The 13705-nt window shown below is 42.8% G+C and overlaps 1 protein-coding gene across 3 annotated transcripts in view; it reads left to right on the top strand.

The window, feature by feature from the left end:
* Positions 1 to 296: 296 nt before the first annotated feature.
* Arhgef6 (Rac/Cdc42 guanine nucleotide exchange factor 6) overlaps positions 297 to 13705 on the top strand; it is a 121583-nt gene continuing 108174 nt past the window's right edge. Inside the window, exons 1-2 of one of the 3 annotated variants that reach the window (XM_059250485.1) lie at positions 297 to 529; positions 1733 to 1816. In XM_059250485.1, the coding sequence (XP_059106468.1) occupies positions 365 to 529; positions 1733 to 1816 (249 nt within the window). In that variant the 5' untranslated portion in view covers positions 297 to 364. The remainder of the gene's footprint in view (positions 530 to 1732; positions 1817 to 13705) is intronic. The other 2 variants (XM_059250486.1, XM_059250487.1) reach the window with 2 other exon arrangements.

Raw genomic sequence — 13705 nt, 5'->3', positions numbered from 1 at the left:
CCCTACAGCTTCTTGCAGTGTTGTGTGTGTTCCTCCCTTTAAAAAAAAAAAAAAAAAAAAAAAAAAAAAAAAAAAAAAAAAAACCAACTAATGAATGTGTTTTGCAGGTTTCGAAAAAATCCCCGTGATGTTATTCCAGGAGTCTGTCCATTCCTTATCATCCCTTCCATATCTTTGAGTATGATCTCTGTGGTTTAGAAATCCCGCGTTCCACTGTTGTTAAAGAAAAGTTGCCTTAAACCTTTGCCCTGCAAGCACCAGAAGAGAGCTCATAAAAAGGAAGACAGCGGCAGATGCAATCACGGATGTGGCTTAGTCCTCGCAGCTGCCCCGGAGAGCTGTTCAGAGTGTACGAGCCTCAATCATGAATCCAGAAGAACGCGTTGTGACATGGCTTATATCTTTGGGAGTTTTAGAGTCTCCCAAAAAGACCATCTGTGATCCAGAGGAGTTCTTGAAGTCCTCTCTGAAAAATGGGGTAGTGTTGTGCAAACTCATCAACAGACTTCTGCCTGGTTCGGTGGAGAAGGTAAGGTTGTTTGTGCAGTGTCTTTGGGATTGCTTTCACCACGAAGCAGCAATAATACCATTCTTGAGATTTTTTTTTTTCTGTTGCCTGGTCATGGGAATCCCCTACTTCAATATCTTTCTAAGAGTTAAGCATTCTTTCTTACTGCCCTTGTACTTTGAAAAAGTCAGAAAATGAAATATCCTTCAGTAACTGGCCCCAAAATATTACCCTACTAAAAACCTGTTCCAGCACTGGCGGTCCGGGATGGGAGGACACGCTTATCATGCATGAGTTCGCTGTGTTGTGGAGATGCATCTTGAACTTCCCTGTGCACTTCGGACATGTTTTGAACTTTGGGTACATAAGTCTGTGGAATAATGAAATAATTTGTAGTAGATCTTTCTGGTGTTTGAGAAGCTGCCTAAAAGTTGATTCAGAGTTCCTTTTTTAAAAAAAAAAATCAGTTGAAGAAAAGTCTATTCACAAAAGTCAGTGTTACATAAAACTCACAAAAACCAAAGAGAAACCAAGTGTGTGTATTGAATGCAGTGAGCATTCAAAGTGAAACTAAACCTTGCTCAAAAAAATTCCAAGATATTTGAGGTTAGAAGGCCATGTTACGACAGTGGATGGTTTCTAAAGTAGACAATTTTGTGGCATTAAAGGTAGAGTTCTTGCCGTTCTTTTCTCAAAGTCATTGTGGAATGTGACTGTAAGTAAGGCTTCTTTTGCCTTTTGGAATCAGTTCTTTTTTATTGAACAAGTGTATTTACTTCTAATTTCTTAAACTTGAGGAACAGTGATTCAACTGGTGATAAGATTCGGAACGACATGATAACATGTAGTGCCCAGCCAAAGTGAAATTTAATACCAACAAATTATCATGGGGAGTAGAGGAAGGTAATCCGTGTGGCCTTCTCAAATGAAAGCAGGAACTAATACGTTATATGTGAATGTCTTAATCTCTCCAGTTTGCTATTCTCACAACTGACTTGAAGGTACAAGGAAACCTTTTTAAGTAGAAACGGCTCGCAGACATTTGAAACAAAAACCAACCGTTTAGACATTTGCATCACTTCCTTAAGTGGTTATTCTCTTCCTGGATGGAGAGCAGGGCTGCCCTCTGCCTTCAAAAGCTGATCCTATCTAGTTATCTGCAAGTGGTGATGATCGTTTGTCATGGCTTAGCAATCCCTAAGTGACATTTGACTCTTTCTCTAGTACTGTCTGGAGCCCCAAACTGAGGCCGACTGCATCAACAACATCAATGACTTCCTGAAAGGATGTGCAACCCTTCAAGTGGAAGTAAGCTAACCTGCCTTGCCTTTCATTTTGCCACTGTTTTCTGTCCTGTTAATAAAAAAATATCCGTAAAGTATGTGATTAGGCCGGGCGGTGGTGGCGCACACCTTTAATCCCAGCACTCGGGAGGCAGAGGCAGGCGGATCTTTGTGAGTTCGCGGCCAGCCTGGTCTTCAAAGAGAGTTCCAGGAAAGGCGCAAAGCTACAGAGAAACCCTGTCTCGAAAAACCAAAAAAAAAAAAAAAAAGTATGTGATTAATTTTCACTGCCAGTAGCCACAAAGATAAACAGAGGTGGCCCTTTAGAGAAACCAGAGTTGAGACTAGTGATCCCCAAGGGTGCATTGCCAGTGTGTGTCTTACAGAACCTAATTCTAAACAAAGCAAAATCATTAACTGGGCATGGTGGCACACACCTACAATCTGCACCACTAAGGTAGTAGAAGCAGGAAGATCAGAAGTTCAAGGCCACCCTTGGCTGTACATTTAAGTTTTGGACCAGGCTAGGCTAAATGAAACTCTTTCTCAAAAAAAACAACAACAAAGAAAAGAAAGAAAAAAAACAGAACCAACAGGAAAGAATTTTTTTTTTAAATGCAAAATGATGACTTTTAAACACAGCTTCTTTTCAGATGACCAAGATTTTTGTGGGTGTGCTTCCTTATTAATGGGTGGAAAAAGTGAGTCACCGGCTATTACAAAGGGTCTCAGCAAGCTGCATTAAAATCAATTTAAAAAAAGAAATGGCCCGGTGCCTAAAGATTAGCCCTGAAAACATACATACAAGCAACATTATACCGACTAAGCAGGTTCTATTTAAGAATATATATGTATCTGCATATATATATATATATATATATATATATATATATATATATATATATATATATATATATGTAGTAACAATTAATGGAAAAGAGGTCATGAATTTAAAGGAGAGTGGAGCAGGAGGATTTGGAGGGAGATAAAGGAACAGAGAAATGTTGTAATAAAAAAGAAAAAAAAGAAAATCTTGAGAAAGAAAACAGAAAAAGAAATGGTCTTTTTTACTCTCATTAACACTTTGGAACAGAGGGAGGCTTTGGGAAACTACAAGAACCTAGTCTTCAAGTCAAAACTGTATTTAAACAGAGCAGGAGATACAGATCAGTGGTAGAGGCTTGCTTGCAATGCAAAGGCCCTGGATTCAGTCCCAAGCACCAAAAGAAAAACAATGAAAAGCAAAATAAAAAACCCCAAGCCACATTAAACTGTGTTGCATGAAGAACCCTACTGCATGCATACACTGTATTACTGAAAAGGAGTTCGATATTTCTGTGTGTGCCAAGTTACGTTTTTGTGCTTCCGTGTTGTTTTTGTGGTGCAGGGACTGGATCCTCCTCTTACATGTGCTGGGGAGTGTTAGCATGGAGCTGCACCTTCATGCTCTCTCACAACGCTTTTGTCTGTGAAATAGACATAATATTAACTACCTCATGATGTTGTTTCGGGGTCAAAGGAGAGATTGCTTAAATATGTAGGCTTAAGAAAGTCAATGTCCTAAAATCTGTAAGATAATTTGTGTATTATCTTCAGCTCAGAGCCATGTCAGAGGTGCTCTACATCAGTAAGCAAGTATTATCTGTGGACAAATGGTAGGGTTTGAGCAGGGACTCTGATGTTAGACATCTTGGGATTCAATCTCAGTTCATACTCACTAGTCACATTATGAACTTTGAATCTGTTATTTAACTATGCTTCTATGCCTTGGCCTCTCTACCTGTAAAATAGGAATAATAATGGCACCTGCCTGTCTATTGATACTGGTATGAAATTTCAATGAATTAATACATGCAAAAACCTGGGAAGAGAAACTGGGGCATATTATTTTTCAAGTAGCTATTTATTATTGTTGCTACTATTATTATTATCTTTACTAGCTGTTGTCTCAGCTGAACTTTGTTTCCTTCAAAAATGTTCTTAAAGCCAACTGGGTGTGGTGGTGTAAAACTTTCATCTCAGCCCGTGGGAGGCAGAGGCAAGTGGATTTCTATGAGCTTGAGGCCATCTTGGTTTAAAAAGATAGTTCCAGGGATATGATATGAGGCCTTGTCTCAAAACCAGTTTTTTTTTCTTGAAGCTAAGCCTAATCTAAAGCCACATCTGGGTCAGAATATCTTATTCCAATGTTCCCTGCTTTCCAGTTTGAGAGACCCCTCACCCATCTTGAGACTCACAGTCCATGTGACTTCAGAGCATGTGATATCCATTATAGGATGCTGTCTACTGTGGAACAGACCATGACATTTCTTGTTTGATTTTTCAAATAAAAACATGGTGAAGTTGCCAGTGATTTCTGTGCTGAAGCTGCCAGAAGGTGTACTGTGCTTCTTTGCAGTTCTAAGAATACTGGATGATAGAGAAACACCTCCTGCTGCTCCACTGTTGGGGGTTTTCTGATAACTAAAGATTATTCCTTTAAGCACAAATACTTAAAATAGTCATTTTTTTTTAAATCAGAAAATGTTCTATCCACTTTGGGCAGAAATTTTACTAAAAAGTGTATCAGACTGACATGATATGAACATTGTAATAGAAGAGTATCTGACATTGTGGTTATCATGTTCCTTCTATAGCTTCATAGATGTGTGAGTGTGTGTGTGTGTGTGTGTGTGTGTGTGTGTGTGTGTGTGTGTGTGTGATGTATGTACATTATGTGGGGTACACGTACAGGCTAGATGTCAAAGTTGATGTCTTCTTCTATTTCTCTCCAGGTTACCAAAACCATTTTGAAACAGTCTAGATCCCTTATATGAACAGCTGAATTTTAGGAAGCTTGCTTGCTTTCTTTTTCTTTCTTTCTTTCCTTCCTTCTTTTTCTTTTTCTCTTTTTCTTTCTTTCTTTCTTTCCTTCCTTCTTTTTCTTTTTCTCTTTCTTTCTTTCCTTCCTTCTTTTTCTTTTTCTCTCTTTCTCTCTCTCTCTCTCTCTCTCTCTCTCTCTCTCTCTTTCTTTCTTTCTTTCTCTCTTTCTGTCTTTCTTTTCTCTCTTTCTTTCCCCCACCCCTCTTTCTTTCTTTCTTTCAGAGATAAAAATCTCTCACTGAACCTGCAGCTTGCTGTTGTGGACAAACTGGCTGATCAACAAGCCCCTCACCCACCCAGCATTGCATGGGGTGGGGGGGGGATAGGCAGTTGCTGACAATGTTTAGCTACATGGGTGCTGGGGACCCAAACTTTGGTCCTCATGTTTATGTAGCTAACATTTTCCCCACTGCGCCATCTCACTAACCCCGTATGCTAGAACCTTTCCTCACAAAGTTCCTTGGCATCACTGTATGACGGGGACTAACAGTACAGAGGACTTGAGAATATATGTATATATAGTGTCTGGATGTTTCCTTTTCAATGTATGTCTGTGCACCATATGTGTGCCTGGTGCCTGCAGAGGCTAGAAGAGGGCATCAGATCCCCTGGAACTGGAGTTGCAGATGATTTTGAGGTGCCACATGGTTGCTGGAAATTGAACCTGGGTCCTCTGCTAGAGCAGTCAGTGCTCTTAATTGCTGAGCCATCTCTCCAGCCTGGCTGCAGACGATTTTAAAATTATTTTTTAAAGTTTAGCATTCATTGTGGTGGGTTTCGTTACAGAGAACTATTTTAAGGGTCGAATGAAAGAATGCATCTACAGCTCTCAATATATCATTGCATCTAAACCCTAGTCCTACTGCTTACTGTTACCTTGTGACTAAGTGCTCTTTGTACTGTTATGCACAAAACTGAGCCACGTTAAGTCACTCACAGAGCCCTCAGGGAAGACACATAGAATCACCTTAGAAGGCATGAGACTGAAAGCTGAGCTGGAAAGCACGGAGCAGCCACGTACATGGCCAGTCCAGTCTCCAAGCTTCTAGGTAGCTGAAAAACAGATCTATATTCACAGAGGTCATGAGAGAGGGGGCGGGTCTCAGGCACCAAGTCCTTCAAAACAGTGTGGCATAGGGCATGCCTGGTGGATCTCAGTTAACTTTGTAAAGCTCTAAATGTATGAAAAGCAAGAAGAGGGCTTGACTCTTTCCCAGAGCACACTATCATTTATCTGAAAAACAGCTACTAGTTCGAATCAGTCACTTTGGAAGATTGTAACACTGAATCAGACAGTGGTGACTGAGTATTGGGTTCAGAGGTGTGGGGACCACATTACAGGTTTGTGATCACTTGGCCTCTCCAGATGCCCTCTATCTGCTGTTGACTGTGGATATTAGAGTTTAGGATCAATAGTGGTTCCTACAGCTAATAACAGAGAAATCTGGAAAACAAAAACTCCTTCCAACTTTCATACTATCCTTTGAGACATTGTTTAAATTTTGTTGAAGTCAGATTCGTTTATTTTTGTGTGTATATGTATGCGTGCATGTGTGTGTATGTCTGTGTCAGCCACAATGTATGTGTGTAGGTCAGAGGGTAGGGTGTCTTTCAGTAATTATTTCTTCTCCCTTGTTGAGGCGGGGTCTGTCTCATTTCTGCTGTTGTGGTGTGTCCCCTACGCTAGCTGATCTGACAGCTTCCCAGCGGTTTCCTCCTCTTTGCTTCTCATCTCACTGTGCCGGGATTACAGATGTGCACCAAGGCATCTGGCTTCTTTTTTTTTTCAATTAAAATGTATTTTATCTGTACGTGTGGTTTGCTTGCATGTGTGTTTGTGCACCACTTGCATGCCTGGTGCTCATGGACTACAGAAAAAAAATGTCAGATCCCCTGGAACTGTAGTTATGGCTGCTTGTGAGCCACCGTGTGGGCATAGGGAACTGAATCCAGGTCCTCTGCAAGAGCAGTTAGTGCTCTTAACTACTGAGCCACTGGGTTCTGGACATCCAGTTCAGGTTGTCGTGCCTGCCCAACAAGCATTTTCACCCACTGAGCAATCTCCCCAACTCTCACCTTTTTTTTTTTTTTACATTGACTTTTTAGTGTCATCTGAGAAACACTTGCACAATCAAAGGTCATGAATAGTTGTATTTTCCCATAAGAATGTTACCACAAATGGAGGTTCTTTTCTTTTACTATGTGGGTTTAGGGACTTCACCCATGAGGCCATTTCACTGGCCCCAAGTTAATTCTTTTGGGTGTGGAGATGCAGTTTTCTAATTACCAAGTTCTTGAGAAGACTACTTTTCTTTCCCTTACCTGATTAACATAGCTTTGTAGTAGCTTTTAAAATGAGAAAACATGAGTCCTCCAACTTGTTTTAGTTTCAAAACCAATTTGGAATACTTGAATGTATGGATGAGTTTTATATCATCTCCTGCCTGTGTTTTCTTTTCTCATCTATCTATCTATCTGTCTATCTGTCTGTCTATCTATCTATCTATCTATTGTAGTGGGTAATAATTTCACCAATAATCTATCTATCTATCTATCTATCTATCTATCTATCTATCTATCTATCTATATCCATCCATCCATCCATCCATCCACCCACCCATTGTAAAGTCCCAGCTGGCCTGGAGCTTGCTATGTAGAGCAGGCTAGCCTTGAACTTACAACAAATCCTTCTGCCTCTGCCTCCTGACTGTTAGGATTACAGGTGTGTGTCACCATGTCTGTCTCCATTTCTTAAAAACAGACCTTGACAGGGACTGTTTTGAACTTACAGATCACTTTGAGGAATGGTGTTCTCTTAGTAACTAAGTCTTTGGATCTGTCAATATGGTTATCTTTCCATGCACTTATGTCTTCTTTAATTTCATTCTATCTTTTTTTTATAGTTTATAACATATGTGTCTTATACCACTTTGGGTCAATGTTTTTGCCCCAAGTATTTCATATATTTTTATTTGAAATAAGGTCTCATGCAACCTAGTTTGAATTAAATTATGTAGCTAGGCAGCTATGTAGCTAAGGATAACCCTGAACTCCTGAACCTCCTGCCTCTTCCTCTAAGTGCTGGGATACACTTCTAGATGCTATTATACGTGGAATGTTATTTTTTAATTATTTGTGCCAGTTATGGTTGTGTACACCTTTAATCCCACATATAGAAGGCAGAGGCGGTTAGACTCCTGTGAGTTTCAGATCAGTGACTGCTATATAGTGAGACCCTATCTGAAAATTCAATTCTCTCTCTCTCTATCTCTCTCTCTCTCTCTCTCTCTCTCTCTCTCTCTCTCTCTCTCTCTCTCTCTCTCTCTCTCTCGTACATATTGAGTAGAGGTGGTAGAAGCATGTGCCTTGTTTTGCTTTTGATCTTACAAAAGAAAGTGTTAGACACTGGGTACAATGTCAGCTGTGTAGTTTTCATAAATGGACTTTAGTATTGAGGACATTTCCTTGTAATCCTAGTTTGTCAAGGGTTTTGTTTTGTTTTTTAAGTTACAAAAGATGATGCATTTTGCCAGTTGGCCTTGGGAGGTGGAAGTAGGGAGTTCTGAGTTCAGGGTCATCCTCAGCTACATTTATGTGCTCCCCATGTGTATGTTATGTTGTAAGTGTACTTGCATATGTAAGTCGAGGTTTGCATATGGAGGTCAGAGGAAAACCTTGGGGACTGCACCTACCCCTCGGTATCTTGAGTCTCTTTACTGTTCAATGCTACATACTGTAGGCCAGCTCTACATGGAGTTTCCAGGGATGATGCTTCTGTCTCCACCTCCCATCTTGCTAGAGGAGCACTAAGATTACAGATGTGTGCTGTTGTGCCTGGCTTTGTATAAGTTCTGGGGATTTGAACCCAGGTCCTCATGCTTGGATGGCATTTTACCCACTGAGGCACCATCCCCAGCCCAGTTTCACTTGTGCATTTTATGCTTGTGTTGAGATGATCATTAATTTAGATTCTTTATAATAATGATGTATTACATTGATTGATATTCCAATGTTGCATCCATCTTTCATTCCTGTGATAAATCCCAGTGACTTATGTTGTTTATGTATAGAGGATTTTTTGTGCATTTGTGATTATTCTTGAACACTCTTTCATCATAGAAATGAATTACTGTGTCAGATTTTGATAGATAATGTCAAATTCTCCTACAAAAATGCTCTACTAACTTACATTTCCACCAAAATCATAGAAAGTGTTTTCTTTCTCATGTCTCTGTCAACATTGCACATTATTTATCTTTAAAGTTTGCCAAAGTGATGGATGAAATAGTATTTCTTGCTATAATTTGTATTTCATGATTCCAAATGAATTTGGACATACTGTCACTCCTTTATAGTCCGTTTGTATTTCTTCTTTGTAAACCAAATCCATCTTTTTTATTTTCTCAAAGAATGGAGGAGGCAGGGAGGATATTCAGTCAAATAAAAACTATAGCGAACATATGAACGATCCTTATTTTGAGGTAAAGTCACTAATGAGACCAGGAAGTCACTCAGCAACATGCACGGAGTCTGATCACTTGAGAGTGTCCTGAGTGCTACTTCTCTGGCTGTACTCTTCGACAACAGCCATGTGAATGCTGGTCTGTGGAAGCTCTAGCCCGGGGGCTTTTCCTTTACCCCAGTAGAAATATTTCCTCTGTCATCTTCTACCGTGGAGCCCTGCCTAGGACACCCTCCCATCTCCATTTTGCAGACTAGACATGTCTCCTGCTTCTGTACCCAACTTACTTTATAAACAAAGTTTTGTTCATGATGGGGTTATTGGATGAATATGTGATTCAAATAGTCTCTCCCTCCTTCCTTCCATCTTTCCAGTATCAGCTGGTAGCAGTATGGTTTTGCTCTGCCCCTCCCCCTTATTCCCTCCTGACTTCCTGAGTCACTCCATCTGCCTTGTCACCGTAACAGCACGGGTGCTCTCCCTCAAGTGAGGCCTGTGGGATGGACCGTTTGCCATTTCCCAAGGACTGTTCGAAGGGAAGCAGTCCTAGAAGTAAGGCAGCTTTACCAATGCTCAGGGGTTAATGTTCAATCTGCCACCTTCCTACTCCAGCTCTAAGAAAGTAGAAATAGGCCAGACCACTAACCAATGGCACAATAGACTTCTTCACGCCTTGGCAGAGGTACTTGCCTGAAGTCAGAGTTTCTCTCTCTAGGCCTCTCACGCTGGCCTCGAACTCACAGAGATCCTCTCTGTCTCCTGAGAGTGCTGGGATTAAAGGCGTGCGCCACCGTTGCCCAGCTAAGAAGCCTGCACAGAAGTTGGAGAATGTCTCGTGGTTTGGCCCTTTTCCATCTGTTTCCACTGGGCAGAGCTTCCACTCAGTTGGACTATGGGAAGACTAAAAAGGGCTTGGGCACCTTTCTTCTTTACTAGTTGAGCCAATGTGACACTCCTAATAGAATTCCAGAAGATTCAATGTTATCCATTACTCTGGCTGTCCTAATCTTTTACTGACTATGCTGCATTTCTATAAAAATTGAGCTTCAAGATGTACACCATAGCACATACCTCAACTATTCCATAGGCCAAGACAGGAGGATGTGAGTTCCAGGTCAATCTGGGTTACATATGAGATCATATATCTAAACTTATAAGGAGCTTGGGGTGCAGTTCAGTGGTAGAACACTTGCCTAGCATGAGTTCCTTTGAAAAGGCTGATTTGGGGTCTGTTCAGGGAAGAGATGGGTGTAAAGGGCCACTAAGCACTTCTCTGCTTGGGGGAAGAGGGTGGGAGGATGTCTCAGTGGGTCACCATACAAATTGCAGGTCCCAAGTTGCATCCCTGGATGGGGAAGGAAAGCAGCCCACTAGCTAGTAATGGCTAGTCCTTGACCCCAGCATTCCCAACCGGGGAGTTTTGGAAATGGCCTTAGGCACTGATAGCCCTGATCTTGGAAACTGGGTGGCAGCAGCATGCGCAGTGTAGCTGCAGCCCTTACACCGCGGCTTTTGCTCTTTCCCTGACTACTGGGGTGCTGAGACTGCTGCCACTACTGCCACCACCACTGCCGCTGCTGCTGCTGCTGCTGCTGCTGCTGCTGCTGCTGCTCTGCCCTGTGCCGCTGTCACTTCCAGTTCCTACTTCTGCGATCCAGGTCCGGGTCATCGCTTCCCCGCTGCTGGCCGGGTCTCTCCAGGCTTCTCTCCCTCCCGGGTTCTGGCTCCAGGCAGCAGAACTGGGTCTGGAGGAACCCTGCGGCCAGGCTCCCACTGGCCACCCGCTTCCCTCCTGTGGCCGCCCCACAGGGGCACGCCTCCCGCAGCCTGGGATCGGAGCTCTAGAGAGAGAACTTGAAGGCAAGAATCTGACTTCCCTCTTCATTAAATAAATAAATAAATACATAAAATCCTCTGCCTGGGAAGCTTGGAAGCTCAGCAAGGAGTTTGGAGACGGGCGCCCCCTCCTCGCGCGTCCAGGAGCAAAGTTGCAGGCGCCCCTCCCTGCCGGCCATACCAGCAGGCTCTCCAGTTTCGCCCTGGTGGCAGCCGCGCGGGGCAGGGTCCCAGCTCCATCTGGGGACAGCACTTCCCGCAGCCTTGGCACAGGCTGGCGGCGCTCGGCGGCCCCGTGACTCGGAAGGGCGAGCCACTTCCAAGGAGGAGGCTACAGGGATCTAGCAGCAAGAGGACAAGTGAGCCAAGCCAGGTGACCTGCCTGGGGGGCAAGGAGTCAGGGGGAGGGGAATGTTGAGGGCCTGGGGCTGGGGGGCTGGGGGAGCCAGGGGAGGAGCCGCCCTTGCTTCAGGATTGACCGCCTAGGTCTGCAGCCCCAGCCGCCAGTCTGTTCTCTGCCAGGGCCTCTCCTTGGTGCACTGAGTCCCTGGGTACCCAGAGCGGGGGCGGGGGCCAGGGCACAGGGTGAGGACGCGCCAAACTTAGGGGCATGTTGTCCAGCTTCGGCCAAGGTTTGTAGCAGACTGGATCCTGTCTTCTGTCCTCCCTGGAGCCAGAGCAAAGAGTCAACGGTACTGTTTTTGATATTCATTTGATGCTCTCCCAAGCTGGAGCAGTCCATGCATTGGGGAATGTTTGACACAGGTCTGTCGCAGGAGTGGTTTTCGGGTGGACTCTACCTGGTATTCCAAAGTAGCTGTAGTTGATTTCGAGTTTTCATTTTCCAGTCATTGAAGGACCCAACAGGTATTCCCGCTATTTCATTTCTTAGTTCTAGAGTAGAGAGCTCTCATGTTTATCTCTGTCTCAAATATCTTTCTTCTCAATACCTTATATTTTTAGTTTGGTTTTGTTATTGTTTTTGAATGTAGGAGTGAGTCACATGGTTTTTTCCCTCTTTTCTTAATGTGTAGTGGGAGTAAAAATATACTCAAAGAATATATTCTGCTATGAAACTATATTTTTCAATAAGACCTCCCCATAAACCAGAACAGCCACACAGAACGGGGCTAAATCTCAGTTGCTGTTTAAGTTTTTAAGGTATTGATTTTAAAGGCAAGATTTTGAGGTCTAGACTGCTTTCCTTACTTATATTTGCCTGGAAAAATCCAGTTTGTCCTTGAACTTGCTATCTTAATTTTGACATTGACCATGGTAAGAGGATCTCTGATGACATCATTTGCTCCAGCCACAGTTCAGTGTTCCACCACTGAGAGCACCTCTGTCCAAAAATGTAAGGCTTGGGCCTGCCCTTGGACTTCAGCAAAATATGATGCTCCATGCCAGGCAATGCTGCAGTCCCTTCTTACATAAGCAAACTCCAGGCCCATGTGGCACAGGGTATGCTTGGAGCTCTTAAAACAAGAGAGGGGCTCACTCTTTCCATGGGAGTTGCTGAAGGATGAGTGAAGTTTTGAATACAAGAAATGGCCAGCTAATAATCTCACCTTGCATTTCTTTGGTGCTTAACTTTTGTTTTGTTTTGTTTTTGTTTTCTTTTTTGGAATGCTTTCCACTTATTCAAACTCCAACTCCTTATAAAGGGCATTTGAGAACAGGCATCTTCTTGCGATTATCAAAGAAACAGAAAAGTTTGGCTAAGCAAGGTCATAGTGCTTCCAGTAGTAGAGTCAAAAGGCTAACTCTGCTCCTGCTTCCCACCCAGATTTTGTTGTTTGTTTTCACTAAAAGGTGAGGCTTTGTACAAAAGTGTTTCATTTGGAACATTGTATGAGTGGTCCATGTCCTCTGAACCAATTGTTGTTCATTTGCTAGCTCTCACTTTGGCCTCTTTTGCTTGCACAGTCTGCTCTGTAGTTACAGTGAGTGCAGGGTCTGGAGTTTGTATTTACCTCTCTCATCTACCACTTTTCTAGTCATACTCAGGGGTAGCAAGGGATGGCTAGAGGGAGCAGCCAGGACCTAGAAATTTCCAATCCTCATTTGACAGCATGCATAGAGGATCATTTCAGTCTCTAGAAACTTCTTCATGAGGCAACAGAAAGGGCATGTGTTTGCTTCGCTTACAGCAATGTGTTTGTTCATCACTGCTGTCAGGAGCTTAGGTACAAAGGAGGAAAAGTAGCTGAACACCATTTCTCCCTCCCACACCTGGTATGTTCTAGACTGTGGGCTGCCTACTCTAAGTACATTATCTAATTTAATCCTCACAGCCTGAGAGGCAGGCTGTGACATTGTACCCACTACAACAGTGGTGCACACCGAGGTTTGGGGAAGATCCATACTTGTGCCTCATCCTGGCAGTCCAAAGCAGACACAGGAGAGTCAGCCAGACCTCTTTTCCTCTGTCACAAGCCACACTGTGGCCATCAAGGAGCCACTGTTAACATACAGAAACGTGGAGAACCTTGGTTTTCAGACATGACCATGCATCAGAAGCATCTGGGGTACTTTTAAAACCACAAGTATTAGAGTCTCATTGCCCAGAGATTCTGACTTGATTGATCTACAATGAGGCCTTTGCATTGGTATTTTTAAATGTTTAAGTCAGTTTAGTAACATGAATTTTTTAAAAAATTGAAAATATTCTAATTGTTTGTGCTGATGAATCCCCACAAACTGATTCACCCATATAATCTTCACTTGGCTTAAGGAGCAGAACATTGTCAATAG

This window comes from Peromyscus eremicus, chromosome X (assembly GCF_949786415.1).
Source record: "Peromyscus eremicus chromosome X, PerEre_H2_v1, whole genome shotgun sequence".
NCBI classification, from domain to species: Eukaryota; Metazoa; Chordata; class Mammalia; order Rodentia; family Cricetidae; genus Peromyscus; species Peromyscus eremicus.
This window is presented reverse-complemented; position numbering and strand designations above follow the sequence as displayed.